The 24,794-nt window shown below is 45.1% G+C and overlaps 1 protein-coding gene across 1 annotated transcript in view; it reads left to right on the top strand.

The window, feature by feature from the left end:
- Positions 1 to 24,794, top strand: part of cacna1g (calcium channel, voltage-dependent, T type, alpha 1G subunit) — a 193,230-nt gene that overhangs the window by 114,839 nt on the left and 53,597 nt on the right. Inside the window, 10 exon segments of the mRNA XM_071541519.1 lie at positions 4,455 to 4,605; positions 5,545 to 5,730; positions 7,511 to 7,625; positions 8,282 to 8,437; positions 11,411 to 11,476; positions 17,462 to 17,555; positions 18,719 to 18,900; positions 20,892 to 21,230; positions 22,113 to 22,292; positions 22,863 to 22,963. Coding sequence (XP_071397620.1) covers positions 4,455 to 4,605; positions 5,545 to 5,730; positions 7,511 to 7,625; positions 8,282 to 8,437; positions 11,411 to 11,476; positions 17,462 to 17,555; positions 18,719 to 18,900; positions 20,892 to 21,230; positions 22,113 to 22,292; positions 22,863 to 22,963 — 1,570 coding nt within the window.

The raw sequence follows: 24,794 nt of genomic DNA on the forward strand, positions 1-24,794 counted from the left end.
GCATGTGTGGGTGTTTCTGAGTGCATATGTGTGTGTGAGAAAGGCTTTTATGGTTCCATTCTGTAGCAGTAATCTTGCATGATGTCTGAGGAATGTCTAATATACGGGCTGAAACAATAGCAGAACAGAAACAGTGGGGGAAAAATAATGACCTGAACCTCCATCTCAAGGCCAGATGTCTGCAGTCCAACTCTCACCTCGTAAAAACTGTACTTCTTGTTCTGGCTTATCAACCGCATCTATTATGGAGCTGTGTGTGTATGCGGTGTATGTGGTGTGTGTGTGTGTGTGTGTGTGTGTGTGTCTGTCTACACACATGGGTGCGTGTGAGTTTGTACAGACATGTGTCTGCATGGTTCACTGTGAGGGAGTGTGTATAGAGCTCAGTGTGTGTGTATGTGTGTGTGTGGCCTTATGTGTATGTCTACGTGGATGTGTGTTCACGTGTATAGAGCTGTGTGTATGTCTCTGTGTGTGTTTGTGTGACATATGTCTGGCTTATCAACCACATCTATTAAAAGTGTGTGTGTGTGTGTGTGGTATGTGTGCCTTTCTACATACAGAGCTGCATGTGTGAGTTTGTATAGAACTCTGTATGTGCGTTTTTGTGTGTGTGTGTGTGTGTGTCACCATGGTTATGTTTGTGTGAGCTTGTATTCATCTCTCTGTGTGTGTGTGTCTATGTCTACATAGCTGTGTGTGTGACAGCATTTATGTGAACGAGCACACAAACATCTGAGTGCTGCTGCCTTTGTTTACCCTTTGAACTTTCCTTAATCCCGCGATGCGTGTGTGTGTGTGTGTGTGTGTGTGTGTGTGTGTGTGTGTGAAGGATTTGTCGCCGCCACAGTCGTCGGTGTACAAACGGAACGGGCACAATGAAGCCGCGGGATCAAAGGGATAGGTTCGTCTGTGCCTGTGAACCCACAGACAGACACAAGAGACACAGACGATGACAAAGAGGCGAGATGAAACGGAGGAAAGCTGTGTTTCAGAGAGAGGGATTCGCTGGCAGCGCCCGCACTGCCGGCTGTGGGCGATTTTATTCTTTTTTAACAAGGAGCCAGGAGGGGAGAGATGTCGCCCTCCTCCCGCGCCGTATCCGCCCAATCTCCGCTAACATGGCGGCTCGGCGGCCATATCGTTACTTACCCCCCCCCCCCCCCCCCCCGAATGAGCGAATGAGTCATCACTTTTGTCATCACGTCCTCAACAATATCACACTGAAGCTGAATTATCCAAAAACTATTACCCACGCAATCCCCCAATTATTTTGCCTCATTATTACTTGTCATCCTCTCAGTCGACTGCTCACTCAGACGGGAAAATGATGACAAGCACATTGGTCATCAATGATTCCCTGATCACAGGAGAGGTGGCACGATGCAAACCTCAATTATGGGGGTGCAATGGAAATGTACTGCAATCAATTAGTAAGCAGTGCAATCAATTACTGCTCCTAGGGAGTAATGAGTAAACTAATACTGCTACTTTTAAATCGAGTAATGAGTAATTCATGACTTTTTTAGAGTAACAAGCCCAACACTGGTTCCTCAATCGCTCCATGAGTCCAGGGTTTTTTCTCCATTTACTACCAGGATCTGCTTTTTCATTTACCTTCCAGTGTTCTAATATTACATGACAGATGGCTCAGACTGTACTCTTTGATTGCCCAAGAGGCCTTCTATGTTAGTTTGTCATAAACATCACAGAAATTGGAGTAAGGATTCTAGTGGCCTAAATAATGGTCATTTTGTTCAACCTGTTTGGTAAGAACTATTGGGATTCAGTGCTTGCTAGATCCCAGTTTTCTCTCTTCGCTATTTTATTTCTAAGATTTATTAATTTGTATGTTGTCAGCGTCTGCTAACATCGTAGTGTAATATGTAGTACACTTTCTCTTGAAAAGTGATACAATCTTGCATAGCCTCACATAGTAAACACTCTAAATTAATCTAAACAACAATGTTTTATAAAAGCATTTATGACCTTGAGGCAGTGGATTATGGTGCAATATTATCCCTAAGTGTTGCTTGACCTCCCTCTTTGCCTTGGGGCTTAATGCTGCGTTCGAGTCATACGGGAATAACGGCTTCATAGTTCAAAGACAACTCGGAAGTGTTCACTTGTTCCAACTGAATGGAAGCTGTCAAGAGGCCATGATTGAAGTTTACTGTAGATGCTGGCTGCTCTTGACCAGCTTTTCACACTAGGCACCCAAGCACTTAGTGACTGATACACTGGAGTTCATGTTTTACAGCAAACCAAACACTGCAATGTCAACCGCAAGTGAAAACATTCAGCAAGCACTCGAGTCCTGCCATGCCGTTTGAAGAGCTGTGATCCCAAAATGACGTAAGGGATATAAATCATTCATTTTGTTCATTTTAGTTGAATTGAACACATCATTCCCCACACTGGACTACAGGTATTAAGTTGTTGGTGATGTCAAAATTCAGAGAAATTGGAGTACCAAGTTCCCAAGTAGTATTTGCCACTGGAAAGCTGACATTGAGCAGCACTTTCAAGCTGGAAGCTCGTATCTACCATCTTTCCAATATGACATGAACGCAGCATAAACCAGCGACGATATTTCAAAATAACCGACTGACTCTCGACGTTAGTACTCGAGACAAACCGGTGCCGTAATGCGCCAGGAGGAGCTGTTATTCAACCGGTGATGTTAATCTATGTATTTATCTCTCTCTCTCTCTCTCCCTCTCTCCCTCCCTCTCTGTGTGTCCAGGATAGCGTTGAGTAATCGGTGCTTTAACAGTCCGGGTGTATAGAGTGATTAGTGGCAGACCACCGGGACAGGCTTAATGACACGCACTGTGTTTACATTACATTACATTACCTCTCTAGTTCAGCCCGGGGATAATGTTTCTGCCGGGACGCCGTCTCTCTCCGCGCGCTCGCACCGGCGGGACGTCGAGCCTGAAAGATAGACGTAACCGAGCGGTGAGCACGTGCCATGCATCAGCGCACATGACGCACGCTGAAAAACGTTCACACACACACACACACACACGCGCGCGCGCGCTCACACACACACACTCGCTCACACGTTTATGTCTGCAAAAAAAGATGAGGCCTTTAGCACCTTGCCATCCTCTGTGTCGTCTCGGCGTAATGTGTGTATATGACACCATGTTAGGGTTGTGTAAACTGTTTATCACATGGAGATGAAAGGCCTCATGACGCTTGTCTGTGGTGTTACACAGTCAACACACACACACACACACACAATAGCCTACCCTCTTCTTTTGTCCGCGGTCATTATGGGTTCTCGTTATAGATGTCCGAGTTACATACTGTGTCGGATTTGGATGTGCCTTTAATCTTTTGCTTGTGTTCTTTTTCTGTCTGTCTGCTCGCTCTCATTGCCTCTTTTCTCCCTCATTCGCTCTTTTGACTCACACACACACACACACATGCACAAATGCACACACACACACACCATTTGTTTGATCTAGATGTGAGTGGCAGCTCAATTCTCTGATGAGCTCCAAGCAGATGTCCTGAGCGCATTCAACAGCATTGTAATCAGCGGGCGTATCTGTCTCAGTGAGAGATAGAGGCTTTATGTGAGTGTGTGTGTGTGTGTGTGTGTGTGTGTGTGTGTGTGTGTGGGTACTCGCAGATGAACCATCTGTGTGTGCATGCAAACAGTTTTGTCATATTTTCGGTATTTGACGGTATTTGATCATTGGTAGAATGCAGTTTACATACTTGACTCACAGCAGTTATTGTATCGCTGTTGTCATGTGAAAACTTCATAACTCCAATCTTGGTGATGTTCTTGTTTTGACTTCAGTTGAAAGATTTTCTATGGATTGAGAAAATTCTATCACGCTTGGTATTATTAAATCCTTTCAAACTCAAAACTGCAGGGTGGTCCAGCAGAAAACAAGGCTGTCTTTCTTAGTTCCTGAAAAGTTGACAGTGTGGAGATATAAATACAGCAATAGCACATATTACTAAGATTATATTGCATATAGCAGTGGTTCTTAATGTGGGGTCCGGGGACCACCAGCGGTCCTTGAGGACATCCCCAGCAAGGGAGTCCCCAGCAAATTGATGAATTGTTACACTTCACCATTATTTAATTTACAATAAGTTTAACACAATTAGAGAATGTAGAAGAATGACTATTTTGATCATAGTTTCACTGTTATCTCTCTACCTACAATACAGGTAGTCATGGAATTCTGGAGTAAATCATATTTACTAATTAAAATATTCTCAGATTTGGGTCTGAGACACAAAATCTCATTAAATGGGGGTCCATGGCCCTAATGTGGACTAAATTAGGGGTCCTTGATATGAAAAAGGTTGAGAATCACTGGTATATAGGTTATAAATACATTGAAAAAACAGAATTTCTGTATCTTCAAAACATGTTAATGTCTAATGCATGAACCGTTCTTTTCTCTCGGTCTGTGTGTCTGCAGCCTGATGACTGACCAATGCGTTGGAGATCAGCAACATTGTGTTCACCAGCCTGTTCGCCCTGGAGATGCTGCTGAAGGTTTTGGTCTACGGGCCGTTCGGATACATCAAGAACCCCTACAACATCTTTGACGGCATCATCGTGGTCATCAGGTGAGCTGCAGGACAGGATGTAAAAGAAAACAAAAAACATCTGGTATCACACGGGGATCCCCTGTGTCCCTCAGTGCCATGTGCTCCACGCTTCCCTCGCTTCAGTTATTGCGATGGCATATTTTGCCACTGGGGGTGCACAAGTCAACAATGATTAATCAGGGAGTTAATAATAACAACGGTGTGGTGCTTTATTGATCCCTGTAAGACATCAGCCAAGAGTTTTACAAAGTGCAGGAATGTGTGAAGGAAGCTGAGTCACCTTTCCTGTGAAGAGAAAAAAATACTGATGTCTCAATTGCAATTTATCTATTATATTTTTTTTTTATAACACTATAATAAGTCACTAATAAATGTTCAATTCATCATTTAATATGTTTTAATCATCAGATAATATTAACTAACATCTAATTGATTAGTTCATTTCATGCATTGTATGCTAATTAGTAGTAAATGAAGGTGTACAATATTTAATCATTCATTATGGGCATGTTAATCAATCTTGTAATTATTTATGCATTTATCGTAACTGTTAAATGACTAAAAAATTAAACCAATGATGCGATTGTTAGCTATTTGTTGTTATTTATCTAAGTTAACCACTGTTAAATACTTAAGTATTTATAAATTACTTTCAAATGATTTGTAAAACATAAATAAGCATGTGGGTCTCTATTATACAGTTGCAACTGCATAACTGCTTAATGCTTAATTGTATGCGTTATTATAGAGTGTAAAGTTTTACCTTTTTTAAAATTCATTCTGCAACCCTAGACCTTATGATGGTGTTGTGGTTTAGACCCCCATCTCTGGATCTGCATCCTGTGTGGTAATAATAAAAATGGTTGAAGGACAGTCTCTCTAACCACTATAGGCCTAAGAGAGAAACTATACCTGAGTTAGACCTGGGATTTCTTACGCCTTGTGTGTGTGTGGCAGTGTGTGGGAGATCGTGGGCCAGCAGGGCGGGGGTCTATCAGTGCTCAGGACCTTCCGGCTGATGCGGGTGCTGAAGCTGGTGCGCTTCATGCCGGCCCTGCAGAGGCAGCTGGTGGTGCTGATGAAGACCATGGACAACGTGGCCACCTTCTGCATGCTGCTCATGCTCTTCATCTTCATCTTCAGGTAGGTGGACAGAGAAGGACTGAAAGCACTCCTGGTTGTTGATGGCTGTGATCTTGACTTGTGATCTTTCAGGTACAGGATGGTCTCTCTAGCCATTAGACCATCCTCCCTAGTGGGTTTGTGTGTATTTGTTTGTGTGAGGTGATGATGATGATGATATTTCATATTCTGGTACACTGCAAAAAATATCTATCTTAAGTCATTTAGGATTGTGTCTTAAAATCTTATAAAACAAATGAGATGAGATATTTTCACTTGTTTCAAATGCAAATCAACTCGTTTCAAGGATTTTCTTGAATCAAATGTAATTTTCTTAATGTTTTTTTTGTATTGAGCACTGGTTTGCAGAAAATGCCTAAAGCAAGTGAAACTGCACTGGAAACAAATGGAACTATTTTCCAATTCAGCTATTTTTAGAAATGAATAATATTGTAAGAATAAATGACTTAAGATGGAGATTTTTGCAGTGTAAGGGGAGTCAGGGACTCTGTACATGTGCATATGCAGGGGAATATTCATACACACATACACACACACACACAATCATGCATTATACACACACACACACACTCCTGAAAGCGGCAACGGACATATTGTAGTGACAGAAGCGTAGGAAACATGAAATATAATGAAGGAATGAGATTATAGGGGGTTGGAGTGGAAATCGAAAGAGGTAAACTAAATCAGAGAGCTTGAAATGGGCCCCTGCGGATGAAATTGAAAGCACAGAGGTGTGGCGTCGGCGTGAATCGGTAGATCAGCGGTTACTTCAACCTGGGAGGCAAAGCAGAGATGAGAACTGACATGTGACAAGAGGAATGAGAACGGCAGATGGGATGACGCGAACAAGCGATTCCCGCTTTTTCATCAGCGTCCCTCTCCCTGGCCGAGCTCAATGAAATCAGATCTGCGGATGTTCTCTGCAGTGGTCTGATGCACACACACACAAACACACACACACACACACACAGTTTCAGTACACTTGTATGTGCATAGATAAACACCCCCTGATTTGAGTGAGGAGTTGCCAAGCCGACACAGCGGAGGCCCGTTGGTTGATCCCTCGGCTGCAGCTCTGCTTTAATGTCTGAGCTTCTGCATAAAAAGACGGACTGCAGTGCACCGGTCTGCTTATTCACAATAACAACACCCCGATTAGTCGCCTTCTGGCTCGTCCTGACTCTCTCTTTCTTCCTCTGTGGTAGTTTCTTCTTCTCTCCCTTCTTTCTTCCTGTCTTTCTTTCTCCTTCTCACTCACAAAGTTCTTAAAATACACACTGCAAAATCCATCCCAACAAGTCATTTAGTCCAGTATTGAATTTTAAAATCTTGTTTTTTACTTAAAGCGACTGGAAAATTCTGCCAATGGGGTTGGAAAGTGTCACTTGTTTCACCTGACTGAAGAATTTTCTTGAAACGAGTAATAATATCATGATAATAAAACCCCACTCGTATCAAGATAATGTCACTCAATTCGAGAAAAGTCTGGAGAAAAGTCTAATTATCTCCCCGCATTGGCAGCTTTTCCACTTGTTTAAAGAAAAACAAAACTTTTTAAGACTCGATGCTAGATTTAATGACTTGTTCAGATGGGGATTTTTGCAGTGCAAGCCAATCAGTAAAGTACAGTCAATACTGGCTGAACAACAACATGCCATTTCAAGTCTAATTTCTGTTTAATTCTAGCTGATAGGAAGCGCTCGATGGAAACGTCTCTCTCTCTCTAATGCCTCTCTCTTCTTCCGCCCTCCCTCCCTCCCTCCCTCCCTCTCCGTGTCAGTATCCTGGGAATGCATCTGTTTGGCTGTAAGTTTGGGTCGGAGCGGGACGGAGACACTCTGCCGGACAGGAAGAACTTCGACTCGCTCCTCTGGGCCATAGTCACCGTCTTCCAGGTGAGAGCACGCCCTTCTCTCCCTCCTCTCCCCTCTTCTTCTGTTCATTTTCATATTTCATATTTCACGGCAGGATGAGCTAATGGTTTATGAGGTCATCCGCAGTCTTCTTCACCCCAACCAGAGGGTTAAAACAACCCCCCACTCTCCACCCTGAAAGATAAATAAAATATATCAAATCAAATATTCTTCGTCACTCTTCTCGCCCCCTCTCTCTCTCCCTCCTTTGCAATCTGCTTCTCCGTCATCCATCTTACTCGCTTTTCTCATGCATCTAATTTCCATTTCATACCCCAGCTATATTACATAGGTTAAGTACTCTTGATTCTTGTCACCTCAGATTAGCGCGTCATCTGTGTGACCTCCCCACCGCGGGATCCTATCCATCTCTGCATAACCTATAGCCTTTCTCACCCTTAATATAGTAACCATTTATTATTCAGTGAAGATTATTCATGTGATCAGGGAGCAGCTGTCAAGTGTTTAGAGTGTCAGTATGTCTCTCTCTGCAGTACGCTGTGTGTCTCTGCTCATGATGCTGCAAGTGGAGGGGATGATGTAGCTTCACTGTGGTAATAGTTATTTGTTAATACTTAATATTACTCTTCTCCTCTCCTCTCCTCTCCTCTCCTCTCCTCCCCTCTCCTCTCCCCCAGATCCTGACCCAGGAGGACTGGAACAAGGTGTTGTATAACGGCATGGCCTCCACCACTCCTGTAGCCGCCCTCTACTTCATCGCCCTCATGACCTTTGGCAACTACGTCCTCTTCAACTTGCTGGTGGCCATCTTGGTCGAGGGCTTCCAGACGGAGGTAATGTCACTGGCCACACACACACACACACACACACACACACACACACATATATACAGAAACTGACTGATGCAAGATAGTATATGCACATGTTATGGATGGATGTGCACAGACAGGAAGACACACACATCCATACGGGCAAGCATACTGCGAACACAAAAAAAATGTCCAGCTTAACAAGTTATATTATCTAGTATCTTAGTGTCTTAAAATGTTATTTTTCTAACAAGTGAAAAAAAATCTACCAGTTTCACTTGTTTGCAATGCAAGTCAACTTGTTGAATCAAGTGTCATTTTCTTGATACTAGTGTTTCAAGGTACTGACAATTCTAAGTGAAGTCAGTGAAACTGCATTGGAAACAAGTGTGTTATGTTCGTATTATTATCCCGACCCGCTTGTTTTAAGAAAAAATACGATTTTAAGACTGAGTATGAGACTAAATGACTTGTTAAGATGGACATTTTTTGCAGTGCAGACACACACACAAACACACCGACACACACACTAACACAGTCAGATGTGCGAGCCCCCGCACACGCAGACACCCATCCACGCATACCATAGGCATTAACTTTTATACACTGCCTTGCACTCTCCGCGGCGGGTTATGCGAGGACGTGACATCACACTAGTCGCGGCTTTTCATTTTCCTCTGCTCCCTCCTCTTCGTCTTCATCTCCCTTTGACTCTCAGCCTCCCTCATCCCACGCGTTTCCACAGTATCTCAGCGGTCGTCCTAATTATTGTTCTGCTTATGCGCCGATGCGGTCAGACCGTACAGTACATCATAAGAAAACTATGTCTGCGAGACTAGACCGTACATCAGAGTCACATCACCCACATCGCCTCTCCTCACACTTAAATCCCTCCCGCCTCCCTTTTTACAGTACAACTCCTCTTATCTCATTAAATAAAAAGGCGTACAGTGTATATACACCACCCTGCGTGGCCCTGAGAGAGAGAAAAGGGCGAGAGACAGCAACGCAGACGGGGGAGAAGGTGGATTAATGGCTGTTATTGTTTAGAGACAGGCAGCGTGGCTCTCGTCCTCGCCGGGAAGAATGGAGCTTTCTGGAGACATTTTTTTGGTGCGCCGGAGAGCAAAAGGAGGGTGGAAATCAATGAGCTGTCTCGCTCCACTTTTCAGCCGGCCCGTCTGGAGAATATAGGGCTTCATTTTAGACAGATAGAGCGGGAGGCCCGGGAGGGAGGGAGGGAGGGATGGAGAGGGAGAGAGAGGAGATGGAGAGAGTAAATCACATGAGTATTCAGTCTGTCTCTTTCGCTCTGTGCGTCGTTGTCATCTCTCTCTCTCTCTTTCTTATCGGGGTGACAGCACCTAGGCTTTGATCTCCGACGCTCTTTGGCTCTTTGGCTGAGAGGAGAGAATAGGCGAGGGGCGGTGGAAAAAAGAGAGGATGACAGACTCATAAAATATGTATTAATTGGAATGAGTTGGAATGACTATTACGCTTATCCACTGTATAAATAGCGCATAACTATGGTGCATGAAAGCAGACGGGGGTCGGACACGTTGACCCCAGCTGTTGCGGCGGGGATTGGGAATAAATGTGTGTTTGTTGACTTCACAATGCAACTCAGCGGACGTGGATAAAAGTTTTTCGTTGCCTCGTATTTGATGAAGTTCGACCGCCGCTGGGAGAGGAAGAGAGAGAAGGGAGGAGAGAGACAAAAACTTCCAAAAACACACACGCTCAAACCAATGCAAGCAAACACGCAACGCAACACTGTTTTTTCCCCCAATCTCAAAGAGCTAACCCCAGAAAACGCCCTGAGGTCTATTAGCTCGCGTTCTCCTCTTCTCCCCCTCCGCTCTCTTGTTTCATCAGCGAGCTGTTTGCTTAATTCTCCCCCTCCGTTTTATTTTTTTTTTCAGCCTTAACATCCTTTTCTGCAAACACCAAGTTTATTTTTAGTCGGGCCAAACTTTCCCTGCGTCAGGGTTGCTAGGTAACGCGCGGTTGAATGACGTGAGCCAAGCCAGGAGAGATGTACGGTTCTGGAGCCAAGACTTACCACACACACACACACACACACACACAAAGCGCCTTACTTCCAAGGTCCATATTGCCTTGGACATAAAGGCAGGCGGGGAAAGCAAGGCAGGCTGATTTAACTCCTCCCTCCATCCTCCTCCTTTTCATGCCCATACTCTCTGCCCATTTCTCCTTCTTCTCTTCTCTCTTATTACCTTCCTTCTCTCTCTCTCTCTCTCTCTTTCTTTCTGTCAGCGTGTGACAGTGTGTCCATGTGACAGAATCCAATATCCGCTGCAGGGAGAGCATCCAGACGGGTCTTTCGCTTTATGGAGACCTATTAACAGAGGAGAGAAAAAAAATGTTGCTATTTGCGCCTCCTTTTTTTTATTACACTCCTCAGCATGACAGTAAACATACACTTGGACACACGCACACACATGCAAACACACACAACACACACACACACACACGTGTCAGCTGCTGAGGAATGCCTCCGTGCCTCTTTTCAAAGCATCCCAGCACAATGTGTCTTGAACAATGCATAGCTTGGTCACTGTACTGCACTGTCATTAAATTTATGACTTACTGCATATAAGTCAAGTCCATTTCCATTGCTGCTTTCTGAATGAATGACATTTACACCACGCCAATGGACCGGCTGAAGGGTAAAACTCTTTGTTCTGTTCAATCCTATCCGCTGCTGTCTTGTGTCTTCCGGCCCTCCCTGCTTTCAACTGATTAAAGTTGCAGCGCTGCAAAAAGTACACATGTGCAGCACACACTGCACACTGTGATCCTGGACAATTGCTTTGTTTATGTTCTGTAATGCATGGTAAAGTCAAATGTTACAGTAGGCTGAATCTCCTTTAACGGTCTTCTTCTGCTTTTGTCTGCCGCTGCGGTACACCTGTTCCTCTTTTCCTGTCTCTGCCTCCCTCTCCTGTCCGGCTGTACCGATCACTTCCACTTTAGGAAGTGACCAAGCGGGAGGACTTGCATGCCCAGCTGAGCCTAATTCAGCTGCCTGTAGACTCAGGGGTATGTACAGCACTGCAGCTCTGCCCTCCCTCCCTCCCTCCCTTTTATTAACTAACCCTCCATCCTTCCCTCTGCCTCCCCCCACCACCCCCCTACCCATTTTCTTCACCTTCTCCTATAGAGGCTTTGTAGTTACGTCACAAATCTCCCAGCAACCACGGCTGGCACCATCATGGAGGTCCATTAAGAATTGGCTGCTCACCAATATATAACAACAGGGCTAGAAAAAGAGATATCTCAAAGTCTAGGTCCATTGTTTGACATTATCAATAAAAGTGAATGGTGTGTTAATGTAAATTTGTTTCTAAAATTAGGTTACTGTGACACAGTAAACTGTCTTGTCTTTAGCCCTAGTCTCTACTCCAAAACACTCTGAGTTGTAGCTTGAGAAGAGTCAACTCACTTAACCTGAACAAACTGTTAGCTAGCTAACTAGCCAGCAAGCTAATTTAGCAAAGCAACTAATGTGAATGTTAACATGCAACTACCAGCTCCTACTACCAGCTCCTACCAGCTCCCAGCCATGTAACGTGAGCAATTGTTCCAATCGGATGTGTTAACAAGACAGTGATAGTAAACTACGATGGAACTATGGTTAGCTAGCTAACTAACAAGCTGACAACAATCTATTCCTTACTGTTGAGTTGTAAGTTTAGAGTGCAAATGTTGCTGTTCCCAGCCATGTTGCCAAGAGCTGAGGACCTCCAATATGGCCGACACGTTATGCCACCTGAAAGCCCTCTATAGCTCCCCTCCCTGCATGATGCCCTCGCTGCTGAAACTAACCGGCACGGTGAATGACTGTTCAGAGGCGTTCAGGAGAGACAACCTAGTGTCTGAACGCTTGCTTTGGTTTAGTGGGTGTATTTCTTTCTTTCTTTTTTCGTGTCCTTTAAAAAGCAGACTCCACTGTAAAGCTCCCTCTCCTCAGATTGAACGCTCCCTCCCACCAACCTTCCACCCCTCTCTTTCCCTCTCCAGCCTCGGGATAAGAACACTGCGCCAACGCTGCCAAAAATCTCTCTCTCTCTCTCTCATAGCCTCTGTTTTATCTGGCTGGAGGATAGAGAGCGAGAGCGAAGGAGAGAGAGAGGGACGGGGGATGAGTGGCGGCTTTTTGGGAGGCCTCGGCGCAGCCAGATAAATCCGGCCGGACTAGAGGATGAGAGCTAATAAAGAGAGCGGGGGAGATCAACTCTGTTTGCATGACTCAGTCACTTAAGGCAAGGCCAATGCTCTCTGCGAAACGAGGCCTTTGAAAAACAGATGGTAGCAAGTCTCGTCCTCGTGTCCTCCAATTTTGCACCGTTGAACGGTATCCAAAAATGATCCCGGACTTTTCCAATGGGCAAACGTTCCAAATTGTTCTGAGCTTTTTTATCTGCTTGAAATACAGCGGCCCGCTCGGGGCTCCAAGAGAGAGCTTGAAATGGGGGAGTCTGCTGGCTGCTCTAATAGTTAACCCTGTCATTATAGTTTTATTCTTTTATTACTGTCTGTTATTGCTTTATTGCTATCTCTACACTGTATTGATATACTAGGCACCGGTATCGGTGTGGATGTCATTTCTAATGTCCTGAGTTTAGTGGTGTGATACTGCAGCACAGGTAAATCCAATTTTGAGGCTGATGAGTCTCAAAAGCAGCTGTGGTAGGATGCAATTTTGGTGGACACACACACACACACACACAGACACACACCAATTCACATCCACCCTCCGTCTCCCATTTACACCTTTTTTGAAGCAATGTAATTGAGATCCCCCCGTGAGCCGCTGGTGTCTATTATTGTCTGGCTATCAGCAGCAGGCCTGGTCTGGCCCATCTCCTGCTCCCAGCACCATGCCCAAATTGGGGTGGCAGAGTGTAAACAAGCTATCCAAACAAACCCGGCTATTTCAAGACCAGGGATTTCCCTCGAGCCCGATGCTCCCTGCCCCAAAAGCTATCATCCCTGCCTTTCCTCTTCTCGGAGGAAACTTCCATTGTCTAAATGACCTCGTTCCCCCCTCCTTGCCTATCTCAGCCGATTCCCTCCCAACCGCATGTGTGCGGGTACTCCACACCGCTGTACCCAAAGTGCACACTCACAAATATAATCCGGTTAACATTTCCCCCCTCCCCAGATAAGCATTAAAACCGTTTAATGCTGTGGAGGCGAAGTGAAAATTGCCAAGTGTTTTCTGTCGATTGCTCCTCCTACCGGTCTTATTTAATTCCGTCTCGTCCCGAGATGCCCTAATCTGGAAATGAAGAAATATATATAATTTTTCATTTTGGTCCAGACTCTGTAACTCTGAAGTGATTTTTTTTATTTATCCAGCCGGGTGTTTTTAGAGGATTCGCTCTCTGACAGCAGAATTAATGTCTGGCTATGAGGAAGTCGTACACAGAGGGAGAGAGTAAAGAGACAGTGAGAAGAAAGAGAAGGAGAGAGACAGATAGAGAAACAGAGAGACTGGAAAGACAGCCAGTGAAAAAGAGAGCGAGAGAAAGAGAGAGACTTTGCAGATCAAAATCAAGCCTGAGCTGGTTTAAATCTCTCTCTGGCAGTCTGACTTTAGCTCCTCACCTCATCAGCCAATTGTCAAACGGCTTCCAACTCGCACTGTACACACCTGTCAATCAGGGGATTAGGGCGGAGCTGTACACATCCTGGTCTTATCAGCTTCCTCTTTTTATCCAGACCACAGTCAGGATCTTACAGTGTACACTAATCTGCCCTCTATATCTACCTTCTAGTGCCACCTGTTGACATATCTAAGGTTTATACTGCAGCAAGTAGATTAGACTAGACCGGACAAGACTAGACTAGACTAGAATAGAGACTTGACTACAATAGAACAGACTAGACTCAAATGGAATAGAATAGAATAGAGCCAGTACTTTTGCTCTATAGAATGAATGTCCTACACTGCAAAAAATATCCCAAGTTTTTGGGATATTGGGCCATTGGTCACCTTATCCGTTAAGTGAGGGGAGGATAAATCATCCATGTGTCCCTAGTAAATCGTTGGCTTCAGTTCTCCATGCTAACACTTTATCATAGGTTACTACTAGCAACTAGCATTATCCAAAGTAAGGAGACAGACCATTTAGTAATAACAAGTTGTAAGTGGATTTTATTATATGACCTGTAGATTCATAAATGAAAAAAAAACAAAAACGTATATCATTAACACAATATAACCAAGTTTATTTCTGATATAGCCTGGTTTATTTGTGGAACTATTTCAACTACGAATTCATCTGCTGCTCACTGATTGTTCGCTGTCTCCCACCGCCCACCATGTTGACTTCCTATGGAAACAGGGAAAGTAGTCCCTGCTAGTTCAAAACAGTACTTTAAATGTGTAAATGTTATCAGTCTCCTACACAAAACTGACAGACTTGGCCGCATGCCATTTAAGATTACTCACCATTTAGCTTTAGAGCTGCTACAAGTTCTGATTTTCTCACTTGTGAAATAATGCTAGTCACCTACCATCACTCAACATAGTGTATGCTAAAGCGTTAGCATGGAGCACCAGGGACACGTGGATGATTTCGATGTTCTCATCATTTAACGGGTAAGTTGTCGACCAGTCAATCTCTCAAACTGCTTTAAGGCAGCTGTCTTATCTGTGTGCCCCAGAAAGGAGAGATGAGGCTCAGTGTGGCCCGTTGGTCTCCACATGGGCCCTTCAGGTCCGGTCCTTATGGTCCACCCACAAGGCCCACACAACAAAGCCCCTGGCCTAGCAATGGGGTTTCTGTGAGTACACACACACACACACATTCACACACCCCGAGCTCCAAACCGACCACCGCGCTACAGGAAGAGGCTGAAGCCAATCCAAAAAGACGGCCGCCCTCCCCTCTCTCCTCGCACCTGACAAAGGGAGAGGGAGAGAGGGGAAAAGGTTGAGCGCCCACAATGCTTTGTGCTGATGCTCCACTGGGTTTGTCCTATCACAGCTGTCCTTTCTGATTGATTGTGTGCAGGGTGATGAGCCCTGTGGGAGAGGGGCTCTTGCTGTGGTTCCAATTGAATGTTGTGGGTTTTTTTATTATTTATCTGCAGTGATAAATTGTCTCTGGAGTTGGTTGTGTATTTGGTTAGTGGTATGCGTATGTGTGCGTGTGTGTATGTGTGTGCATGTTTGTCTGTGTGGTAATGCTCTAACCATTCTAAAGCAAGTGGGATATAGAGTACATTATATTCTAGATAACAACAACAACTTAACGTAATACTACTACTACTGCTACTACTACTACTACTACTACTACTAACAATAATAATAATAATGCATATTTCATGAAAAGTAAATGTTAAGGTGATTATAAAAATCTAAAGAAAGAAAAGGAAAAACAATAAAAAACTACTAGGAAAGCAGTGGAGTGACAGGCAGTTGACTTTCTATGAGGTTTCTTTCTCATTTTTTCTTTTTTTTTTTATGGTTTCTTGTTTCTTTTTTTAGGACCATAATAGTTCAAATTGACAGGTATCTCCCCCCTAAAGGGTGCTCCATGTTTCTCACTGTGAGCCAGGGGTTTTTAAATGGAAAAAGTGCCACTGTGATGAATATGGAGATGTGGAATAGGGAAGTGATGAGCTTGGCAGCCACGCCAGTCTCCAAGTAGCCCTTGAGTTGATTGGCCTGCTAGCTCATTAGCATCCAGCTCTCCTTAGCTAATTTTCCCTCACTTAACAGGTCGGGGGAAATCAGTCTAGGGCAACGACAGTGGCTTAACCACAAGAGACAAATACACACACACACACACACACACACACATAGCAATACACAACATGCACCCATGCCCATTCACTTCCTTTCTCTCTCTCACATACAGACACACACACACAGAAAGTATCAAGAAAGTTGTAAGTTTAATAGGCGGGTGAATGGCGAGTGGATCCTGAGGCTTTTCTGCACACAGTTGATACCACAGCAGTCTGACTCACCGGGTCGTATCCTATTAATCCCAGCATCCACTTGGCTCCCTCGCACATACTACAGAGTCTGCAGGCTCCAGCAGAGAGCAAATACAAGCAACCCCGCATTCACTGATAGTGCAGTAAGGTGTGAAAGGGGAAGGTAGAGAGCCGGTAAGAAAACCAGAGGGTGAAGAAAAGACTGGAAGAGATAGAGGGTGGAGAGAGGGAGAGTCTGGGATGGAAAGAAAGTAGGGAGGGATAGAGAGAACAACCATAGAGAACAAAACAGATCTGCTGTTTTGCCAAAACTCATACTGGGTTGCTGATTTATGCCTTAGCCCACACTGGAGTAAATTTGGAGTGTGTTTGGTGTGTGTGTGCAGGTATTTGTATGGTATTTGTGTGTTAGCTTGCATGTGTGAGTGTGAAAGTTATAGTCTGTGTTCGACCACACTGAAGCTCTGTGGTGGCTGTTCACTGGGCCACAGTGGGTAAAGGGTCAATTTGTGACCAAGTGGAATATAAATATTTCTGTTTAGTCTTTCAGTTTGGCCCCGGGGGAACTGCCATGGCTTGTGGGTTTCTATACAACACAAGCGACTCAATATATCGGGCAGACTCTCTCTGAAAAGCGGCCCCATGTTGCCTTTGACGCAGAGCACCGTATGTGTTTCAGTGTGGTTCCTCAGTGAGTCCCAACTGTCCTTGCATGGCGACACTGTGTGTAGTCGGATCCGATCGACAGGCTTTCTCTCCCTCTCTCTGCGCCCTTTGACCTTTTGAGCTCTGGGGATCAGGGAGACCGCACCCTCACCCGCCTGCTTACAGAGGGAGGTTGCCTCTAGTGACTGATCCACGGTCAGATCTGGACCGCGATTGAAGCTACACGTGGGAGGGGAACAGAACTGAGCAGGGATCTGTGTTTAGAGGCAACTTCAACCCGCTTGCTTTCCACTCCTCCTAGGAGAGATGCTCTCGCAGGTGTTTTCATTTCACAACTTGACACTGTTCTTATTTTGTGTGTGTGTGCATGTATACGTGTGTGTGTTTGTATGTATGTGTGTAAAGGGTGACGCTTCTAAATCGGGTTCAGAGATAGATTCCTGCGCTCGCAGTATGGAGGATGTGAACGGCAGCAAGAAGGATTTATCGGCCTCTGCAGGTGAGGCACACACACAAACACACACACACACACACACATTGAATGACTGCACTCCGCAAGAATTTAATCATGCTATAACAAGAATGCAAATGATCTAAATCAGCCCTCTATGATTTCTCAAAGCTCCTATTACAAACGCTTAGCAAAACTTGTACCATCTGTATTTGCCCAATTAAATGCTTGGCATTTTCCCTCACTAATCTTTGGTAGATCCCTGCAGATTACATACTGTGTCGTGTTTGCCAAAAGATGTAGGTAAAGCTGTGCGAGTTAGGCCTAAAGCCTCACAGGCCTATCCCGTTTAAACATCCCCCACCTGTTTCTGTATGTCTGTGAAGTCCTGCTCTTAGTCTTTTCCCAGTTGGCTCCCTACCACACTTGGCGGGCACGTGCCTGTCTCCCCGCACAGCATCAAACCACACAGCAGCCTCATCCATAATTCCTCATACGTCGGCTCCCTATCCTGTCTAATTACTGTTCCCCCAGACTGAAAACCCCTATGGAAGCACTGTGGTACAAAGCAGAACTCCCAGACGTATAGCCTCCCCTTCTCCCCCTTCAGATGGACTGTAGAAAACTGCTTAGATAGCTGAAAGAGCCTAATTTACATCCTCTAGGCTGAGGATAAAGGTTTGGAAGACGGAGGAATTAGCGTTATTAAAGTTGCATTCCCCACCGCATGTCATGTATTTGTGTTGCTGCCGAACATAATATTCCCTCACACGCATCCCATAAGATTAAGGCCCTGTTGAAATATTCATGCTGCTGAATAACAGTATGAGCCATCCATTTTTTAGTGCGCTGTGTTACTGCGGCTATACTTGTATAGGGTTTCCTCATGTTCCCGCAGTGCTCCTCCCCATGCGCCTCCTCTTCCTCATCTTCCTCTTGTTTTTCAATTTAGCACCCTCATTCCTCTCCATCTCCCTTTTTTCCCCCCTCCTGTTTTGTCTTTCCCCTCACCTCACTCTCTCACCTCCGTTGCCCTCTCTTCACCGCCGGCCTCCTTAATCCCTTCACCTCATTCACACTCCATTTCTCTCCTCCATTCTTTACATTAAGCCCCGGTCATCTTTAATCCCCTCTATCCCCCCCGTTTCCTTTGCGCTTTACTTCACCCCCGCTAAAATGGTGATTCTCCCCATCCCTCTCCGCTTTACTAGTAGTGCCCATAAACGGTCATGTGGACCTGAAGAGCAGCCTGACTCCTCCTCTGATCACCCACACGGCGGCCACCCCCATGCCCGTGCCCAAGCTGCCCGTCGCAGGTGACCCCGTCCTGGGCTACGAGTCCCGCCGAGGCAGCAACGTCTCCATAGACCCGGCCTGCTACGACAAGTCACCGGTTAGTCCTGTGTTCGATTTCTCTATTCCACACTGAAACCATGCAACCTTAAAGGAAAAGTTCAGCGATTTTTGACCTATATACAGTATAATTTGTCCATTACATACCTGTAGTACTTGGACCCACAGAGAATATTGGCTCCAGAGTCAGCTGTCTGTTGAAACGACAAGCTCCGTTGCCTCTTGCAATGAGTCCAAACGGGTTCGTCAAAATATCTCCAAAAAAGCCGACGTATTTATATTCACAGCCCAGGAAGCAGCAGCACTGCACCATTTCCACTCAGTTGATCGTCTTCTACCAAACTCTACTGTTTACAGTCTGACCTGACCATCCAGAACTAGATCACGGTGCCAGTAACGCACTTTAACCCCACAGCAGTCTGTGCTGCGGCAAAGAAAAATAGTTCTGTGATTACCTGATTAGTGAAAGTGTGTGAAATGGAGGAACTGTGTCATGTTTACTCTCAAACTCCGCTGTGGAGCCTACAAATGGCTTTTTTGGCTAACCCCATTCACTCAATGTTAGCAGCAAGAGGCTAGCAACAGGAGCTCGCTGTTTCAACTGACAGCTGACTCTGGAGTCAGTATTCTCTGTGGGCAACTAGTTCATGTATGTAAGAGACAAATTATATATAGGTCCAAAATCGCCAAATTTATCCTTTAAACCACGTAACAGCAGCTTTCTACATGCTTCCTCACTGCTGCAACAGTTGTCTCTCAGTCATCAACGCTTTCATCTGTTCTTGCTCGGATTACTGCAACTCTCTGTATTCCTGCCTCATTCAAAAGTGCCTCTTTCATCTCCAGCAGCAAGGATTCTCACTGGAACCAAAAGATAAGATTACATCACCCCGATTTTAGCATCTTTACACTGGTTACCTGTTAGATTCAGAATTGATTTTAGATTGTGCGATCACTTTTAAGGCACGGATGGGTCTGGTACTAACATCACAGACCTCTTAACCCCATACAAGCTTGATCACACCCACAACAGGTGGTTCCTATTGGCTGTTCCATTAAAAAGAAAAGAGGCAATCTGAAGGGCATTCGCCATCAGAGCCCCAAGACTTTTATGAAATCACTTCTTAACAAGCATTTTTAATAGACTTGCTTTTGTTTAAAGGTCTCTAATTAATTGATCTTGACCTCCCTTTTATTGTTTTCTTTCATGTTTCTTGCCTTGCTTTTAAATTTCTTACCTCACTTTCACTGCTTTTGACAGTGAAAGCAACGAAAGCTGTCTGTTTCTATGTTTGTGTTTATTTTTTTTGGTAAAGCATGACTGTCTTTTGAAAAGTTGTATATATGTTGTTATTATGGTAATGATGATGATGATGATGATGATTATTATTCCTCCCCTACACAACAAGGAGCAATGAGGAAAAAGCATTCTCATATAGTAATCCTGTTGCAGCATGTCACAAGGCCACCGTTAATACCGTGTGTGTGAGGATAAGTACCTCCCCACCCATGTCTCTCCGACTTCATTGTATCTGTCCTGCTGATGTGTTGAGGTCATCATGATTGATGATGATTAATGTGGCGTGCCAGTCCGACACTCAACGGTGCCCACACTCCACTTACTGCTGCCACTGCCACTCTCTGTTTGACAAACTGGTGATCAGGATAAAGGCCTGGGAAAATAAGCCCAGTTCTCTACATCTGCTCCTGTCTGTCAAAGTGAATCTCAATTCAATTCAAGTCCATTCCACTCAGTTCAACTCAATTCAGTGTGCTTTATTGGCATGAAAGATCAGTATTTTTACATGAAATCCCTTTCTCCTCTTGTATCAGTGTGTGTGTGTGTGTGTGTGTGTGTGCTTCATTGCCTGGCCGGTGGAGGATCTGGGTTGCTGTGAAATCAGTTCCTCCACCGCATCTTGTGGAAGTTTGTGTTCATGTGGAAGCAAAGTTATAATGTGAATGAATCTCTCTCTCTCTCTTTGTCTCTCACTTCATCACTCTGCCTTCCTCTTCGTCCTCCTCCTCCAGACCAGTGCCCGTAGCTCCTCCCCCCACGCCCCGTGGAGCTCCGGCAGCGGCTGGACCAGCCGTCGATCCAGCTGGAACAGCCTGGGTCGCGCCCCGTCGCTCAAGCGGCAGAAGCGGCAGTCCGGGGAGCGGCGGTCGCTCCTCTCCGGGGAGGGCGGCTCCAGCTCGGAGGACGGGGAGGGTGGGGGAGAAGGAGGGGGAGGGTTGATGGAGGACGACGACGCCTCCCTGGCCAGGACGGACTCCATGTCCCAGTCGCAGACGGGCCCCCGACACCGGAGGATGGAGTCGGTGGAGACTCGGAGCTCCATGGACTTGCCCCCTGACACTCTGCTGCAGGTAGACGCTGTACGCCATTCATCATCCTCTGCCACGCCTCATTTGTCATCTTCAGGTTATAGCTGATAATATGACACCTGACTTGGTGCACAATGAGAGTAAGACTAGTTGGATTGATACAAAAAGTACCACAAAACATGGTCTTGCTGATATTAGTAACATTTACATATCAATTCAAGGTTCAACGCAATGCAATTTCCCTCAATAAGCCAGGTTTCCATGGCTTTATTTGATTTAATCGTTAGTTAGTTTACTCAGGGGAGGATGTGACACAGTGAGATCCAACAGGCGGCCATCTGGATACAAGACGAAAAATGTCAGAACATTTTGTCAGATTTTTATGCTCACACAGAATGCAACACATGATACATGAGTAAGGAAACAAACACAACACTGCTGTATCCAGGTCAGCTTTGCAACCTGTTTGCCACATGTACACGTTTAAAAACTGAGTCAGTTAGGATTAAGGTGTTTGCGCAGCCAGATAAAGCAAAAGATTGTACAGAACTCTAGGAGAGTTAACCAGGTTATACTTACATTGATCATTTAGCAACAAGTAGCAACATCCTACTGTATTTGTGACAGGAAGCAACAGGGTTTATGGGAAATATCTTAACTTTGAGAAACAAAAACACTAACAATCACACTGCCGGGAGATAGAGGCAACCAATCATCATTATACCAATCATCATTATACCAAGGGTCACAATTCATTTGACAATGATGTACTGATGTTTAATAATGTAGCACCTTTGAGATAATCAGACTATAGCATTTACATGGCAATTGCTATAGTATTGGTAGGTTAAGAGCAGACTATCAATGTGGATGTAAATGTACCCTCTCTTTCTCTCTCCCTCCTTCCCCTCCATTTCCCTATAGGTGCCCTACCTGTACCGCTCAGCCAGCATGCACAGCTCCAGACCGCCCTCGCTGGGCCACCTGCGGCCCCCAGAGCACAGTGACTGTAACGGGAAGGGCTCTCCATCGGCCCTGGGCCCCACACAGCTCTCCCTGGAGGACAATACTGAAGACGACAATGCGGAGGAGGAGGCCAACCTGGTTAGTCTACATGTCTGTATATGTGTGTGGTCCTGTCTTTTTTAGGACCAAATGTCCTCACAGGCCTAGAAAGATGAGGAAAATCCTCCACAGTGAGGACATTTTGGTGGTTCTCACTTGTAGAAGGGGTCAGTGTAGTTTGGACTTGAGTTTAGGGTTAAGATTAGAATTACGATTAGGTTAAGGTTAGTCATGTAGAGGTGAGGGTTAAGGGTTGGGGAATGAACGTATGGAAGGTCCTCACAAGTAATACAAACATTTCTGTGTGTAATAATAATAAACTTAATCATATAGCACTTTTTCAAAACAGAGATAAAAAATGTGCTTTAACAAGCAAACAAAAGCAAAACTAGGTAAATAGTAGCAAATAGAAGGTAAAAAACAACATAATAGAAACTGCAGTTTTGTGTGTGTATGTGAGTGGGCAACATAAACCAGAAAGATTGCATCTGTGGAGCATGGTTGTTGGGCACAATATGTGACAGGAAGTGATTGCATATGTATGAATAATACATGTACTGTGTATGTATGAGTATATGAGTATAACTCTTTGCCTCTGGCTCGCCGCAGGGTCGTTTTGCCAGATTGTTCCGCTGGTTGGAGAAGAAGCAGCCAGATTGGTGTCGACAGAGAGATACCTGGTCGCTCTACCTCTTCCCTCCTGAGTCTAGGTAGGCCTCACTCCTCTCCTCCTCCCTTCATCCCTCCACCCTCTCCTCAGTTTTGCAGGTTCTTCAGCCTATAGTTTGGTGGCCTTATGGTATATTCGCAGGGGCAGTATGTGGTAGACAGCAACGATATGTTCGCTGTTCAACTTTTGCCTCCTGCTACGATGATTAAGACAAACCGAATGTTGAAATATCTAGCAAAATGATGTAGCCCCATACATTTATGCACCTGCTCTCCTTGTCTCGTCTTCCAAAGAAGATATAGTAATGAATAAGCAAGAGATTTCTTCTTCTGATTGTGCTTTGGTTTGCTTTGACTTGGCAATTCCTATTTGGCTTTCTATGAATTTACAGTGGGAATAATCTTAAATCATTTCTGCAAAATATAACCACTTAGATATTTGTAAATGAATTAAAAGTCACACAACGCTATTTACACAATCAGTTTTGATTAAAATCACCTTGGCAAGGAGAAGGTTATTTATCATTGCGGTTGACTGACATCCCGCAATGCCGACTTGTATGGCATGTGTTTGTATGCCGCAATGTGAACGCTGCATTATTTCTTTCCCTCCCATATTGACTCCTATTCCCTCCCACATTTTCACTTCGACGTCTCTTTTATCTGTGCATTTCTGCCATGTCAGGGGTGAGTAAGCAGGAGCAGAGGGAGGGAAGGAAGGAGGGAGGGAAGGAGGGAGGGAGGGAGGGAGGGAGGAGTTTTTTTTCCCTATTGAGTGCTGCGTGTTTTCTCAGCCACGTGCTGAATCCATCCCTTCCCTCCCTCCCCCTCTCTCTCCCTCTCTCTCTCTCTCTCTCTCTCTCCCTAACTTCACTCCTCCCCTCTGGGGCTTTGATCTGTGTGTCTCTGCTGTCTGTTTAGAGGATGCGGCTGGGAAGGCAACACCAAGCAACACGTTGGCCTCTGCTTGCCTGTGCTGCCACAGCACCACACTATATTAATTAAACATCAAACACCCCATCCCACCCCACACACATGTCTCTCTTCCTCTTCTCTTTTTGTCTGCAAATTCCCTCTCTGTCTGTAAGCGTGAATAGTAACTTAATGTTAACCATCACTAGCATCATGCCCATTCAAACTGAGGAGATATTTGACATTAACATCTCTCAGATATAAAATAAGAAAGGTTTCATGATGATTCCAATTGTGTGATAGATCATGTGTAGTAATCCACTTTTTGTATAGCTCCTTCCACAAATGAGAGAGAGAATTTCAAAATACAACTACTATATAGCTGGCAAATCCCTATGTTTATATCTCTGTTCTGTATTGATTTGCATTTGGGATGTATTCGCATCAGAAGTTTTGGACGCACTATGCCCCTGTTGGATATATTATATAATCTGGAAAAGGTTAATAGGAAAAAGCTCCCTCTGGTCTTTTGCTGTCAGAGTATTAAGGAAACTGAAGGAGCTTGGCTCAAATTGGGCTTCTAGCCGGCTTCCAGTCGCAGCGGGCTGCAGGGTTTGGCCGGCGCTGAGTGGCACCGAGGACACGCGCTCCGCATGGCGTCCATTCTGGCCCCGAACCGCCGCGGATGCCCGCCTGTGCTCACAATCACATCAAGAGACAGCGGCATGGTGGGAGACCGGAGTCCAGCGGCTTTCACACGGACCCGAGTTCACCTCAACCTGCCTTTGTGCTCGCCGCTGCTACTGCCGCTGATTACTGCAGGGGAAGTTTTTAATGAGCGGAGGAGTCGGCGGGCTGCGTAGTCTCACTGTGATCCGATCGCTCCGATTGGATGTGTTCGCCACAAGAAAGGACTCGGTAACAACTGCGTGTCCCTCAACGTGGGGAACAGGGACACGC

Source organism: Centroberyx affinis, unplaced genomic scaffold (genome assembly GCF_046629955.1).
Source record: "Centroberyx affinis isolate AG114_WGS23_722 - 3 ecotype Tasmania unplaced genomic scaffold, CSIRO-AGI_Caff_v1 ptg003894l_1, whole genome shotgun sequence".
NCBI lineage: Eukaryota > Metazoa > Chordata > Actinopteri > Beryciformes > Berycidae > Centroberyx > Centroberyx affinis.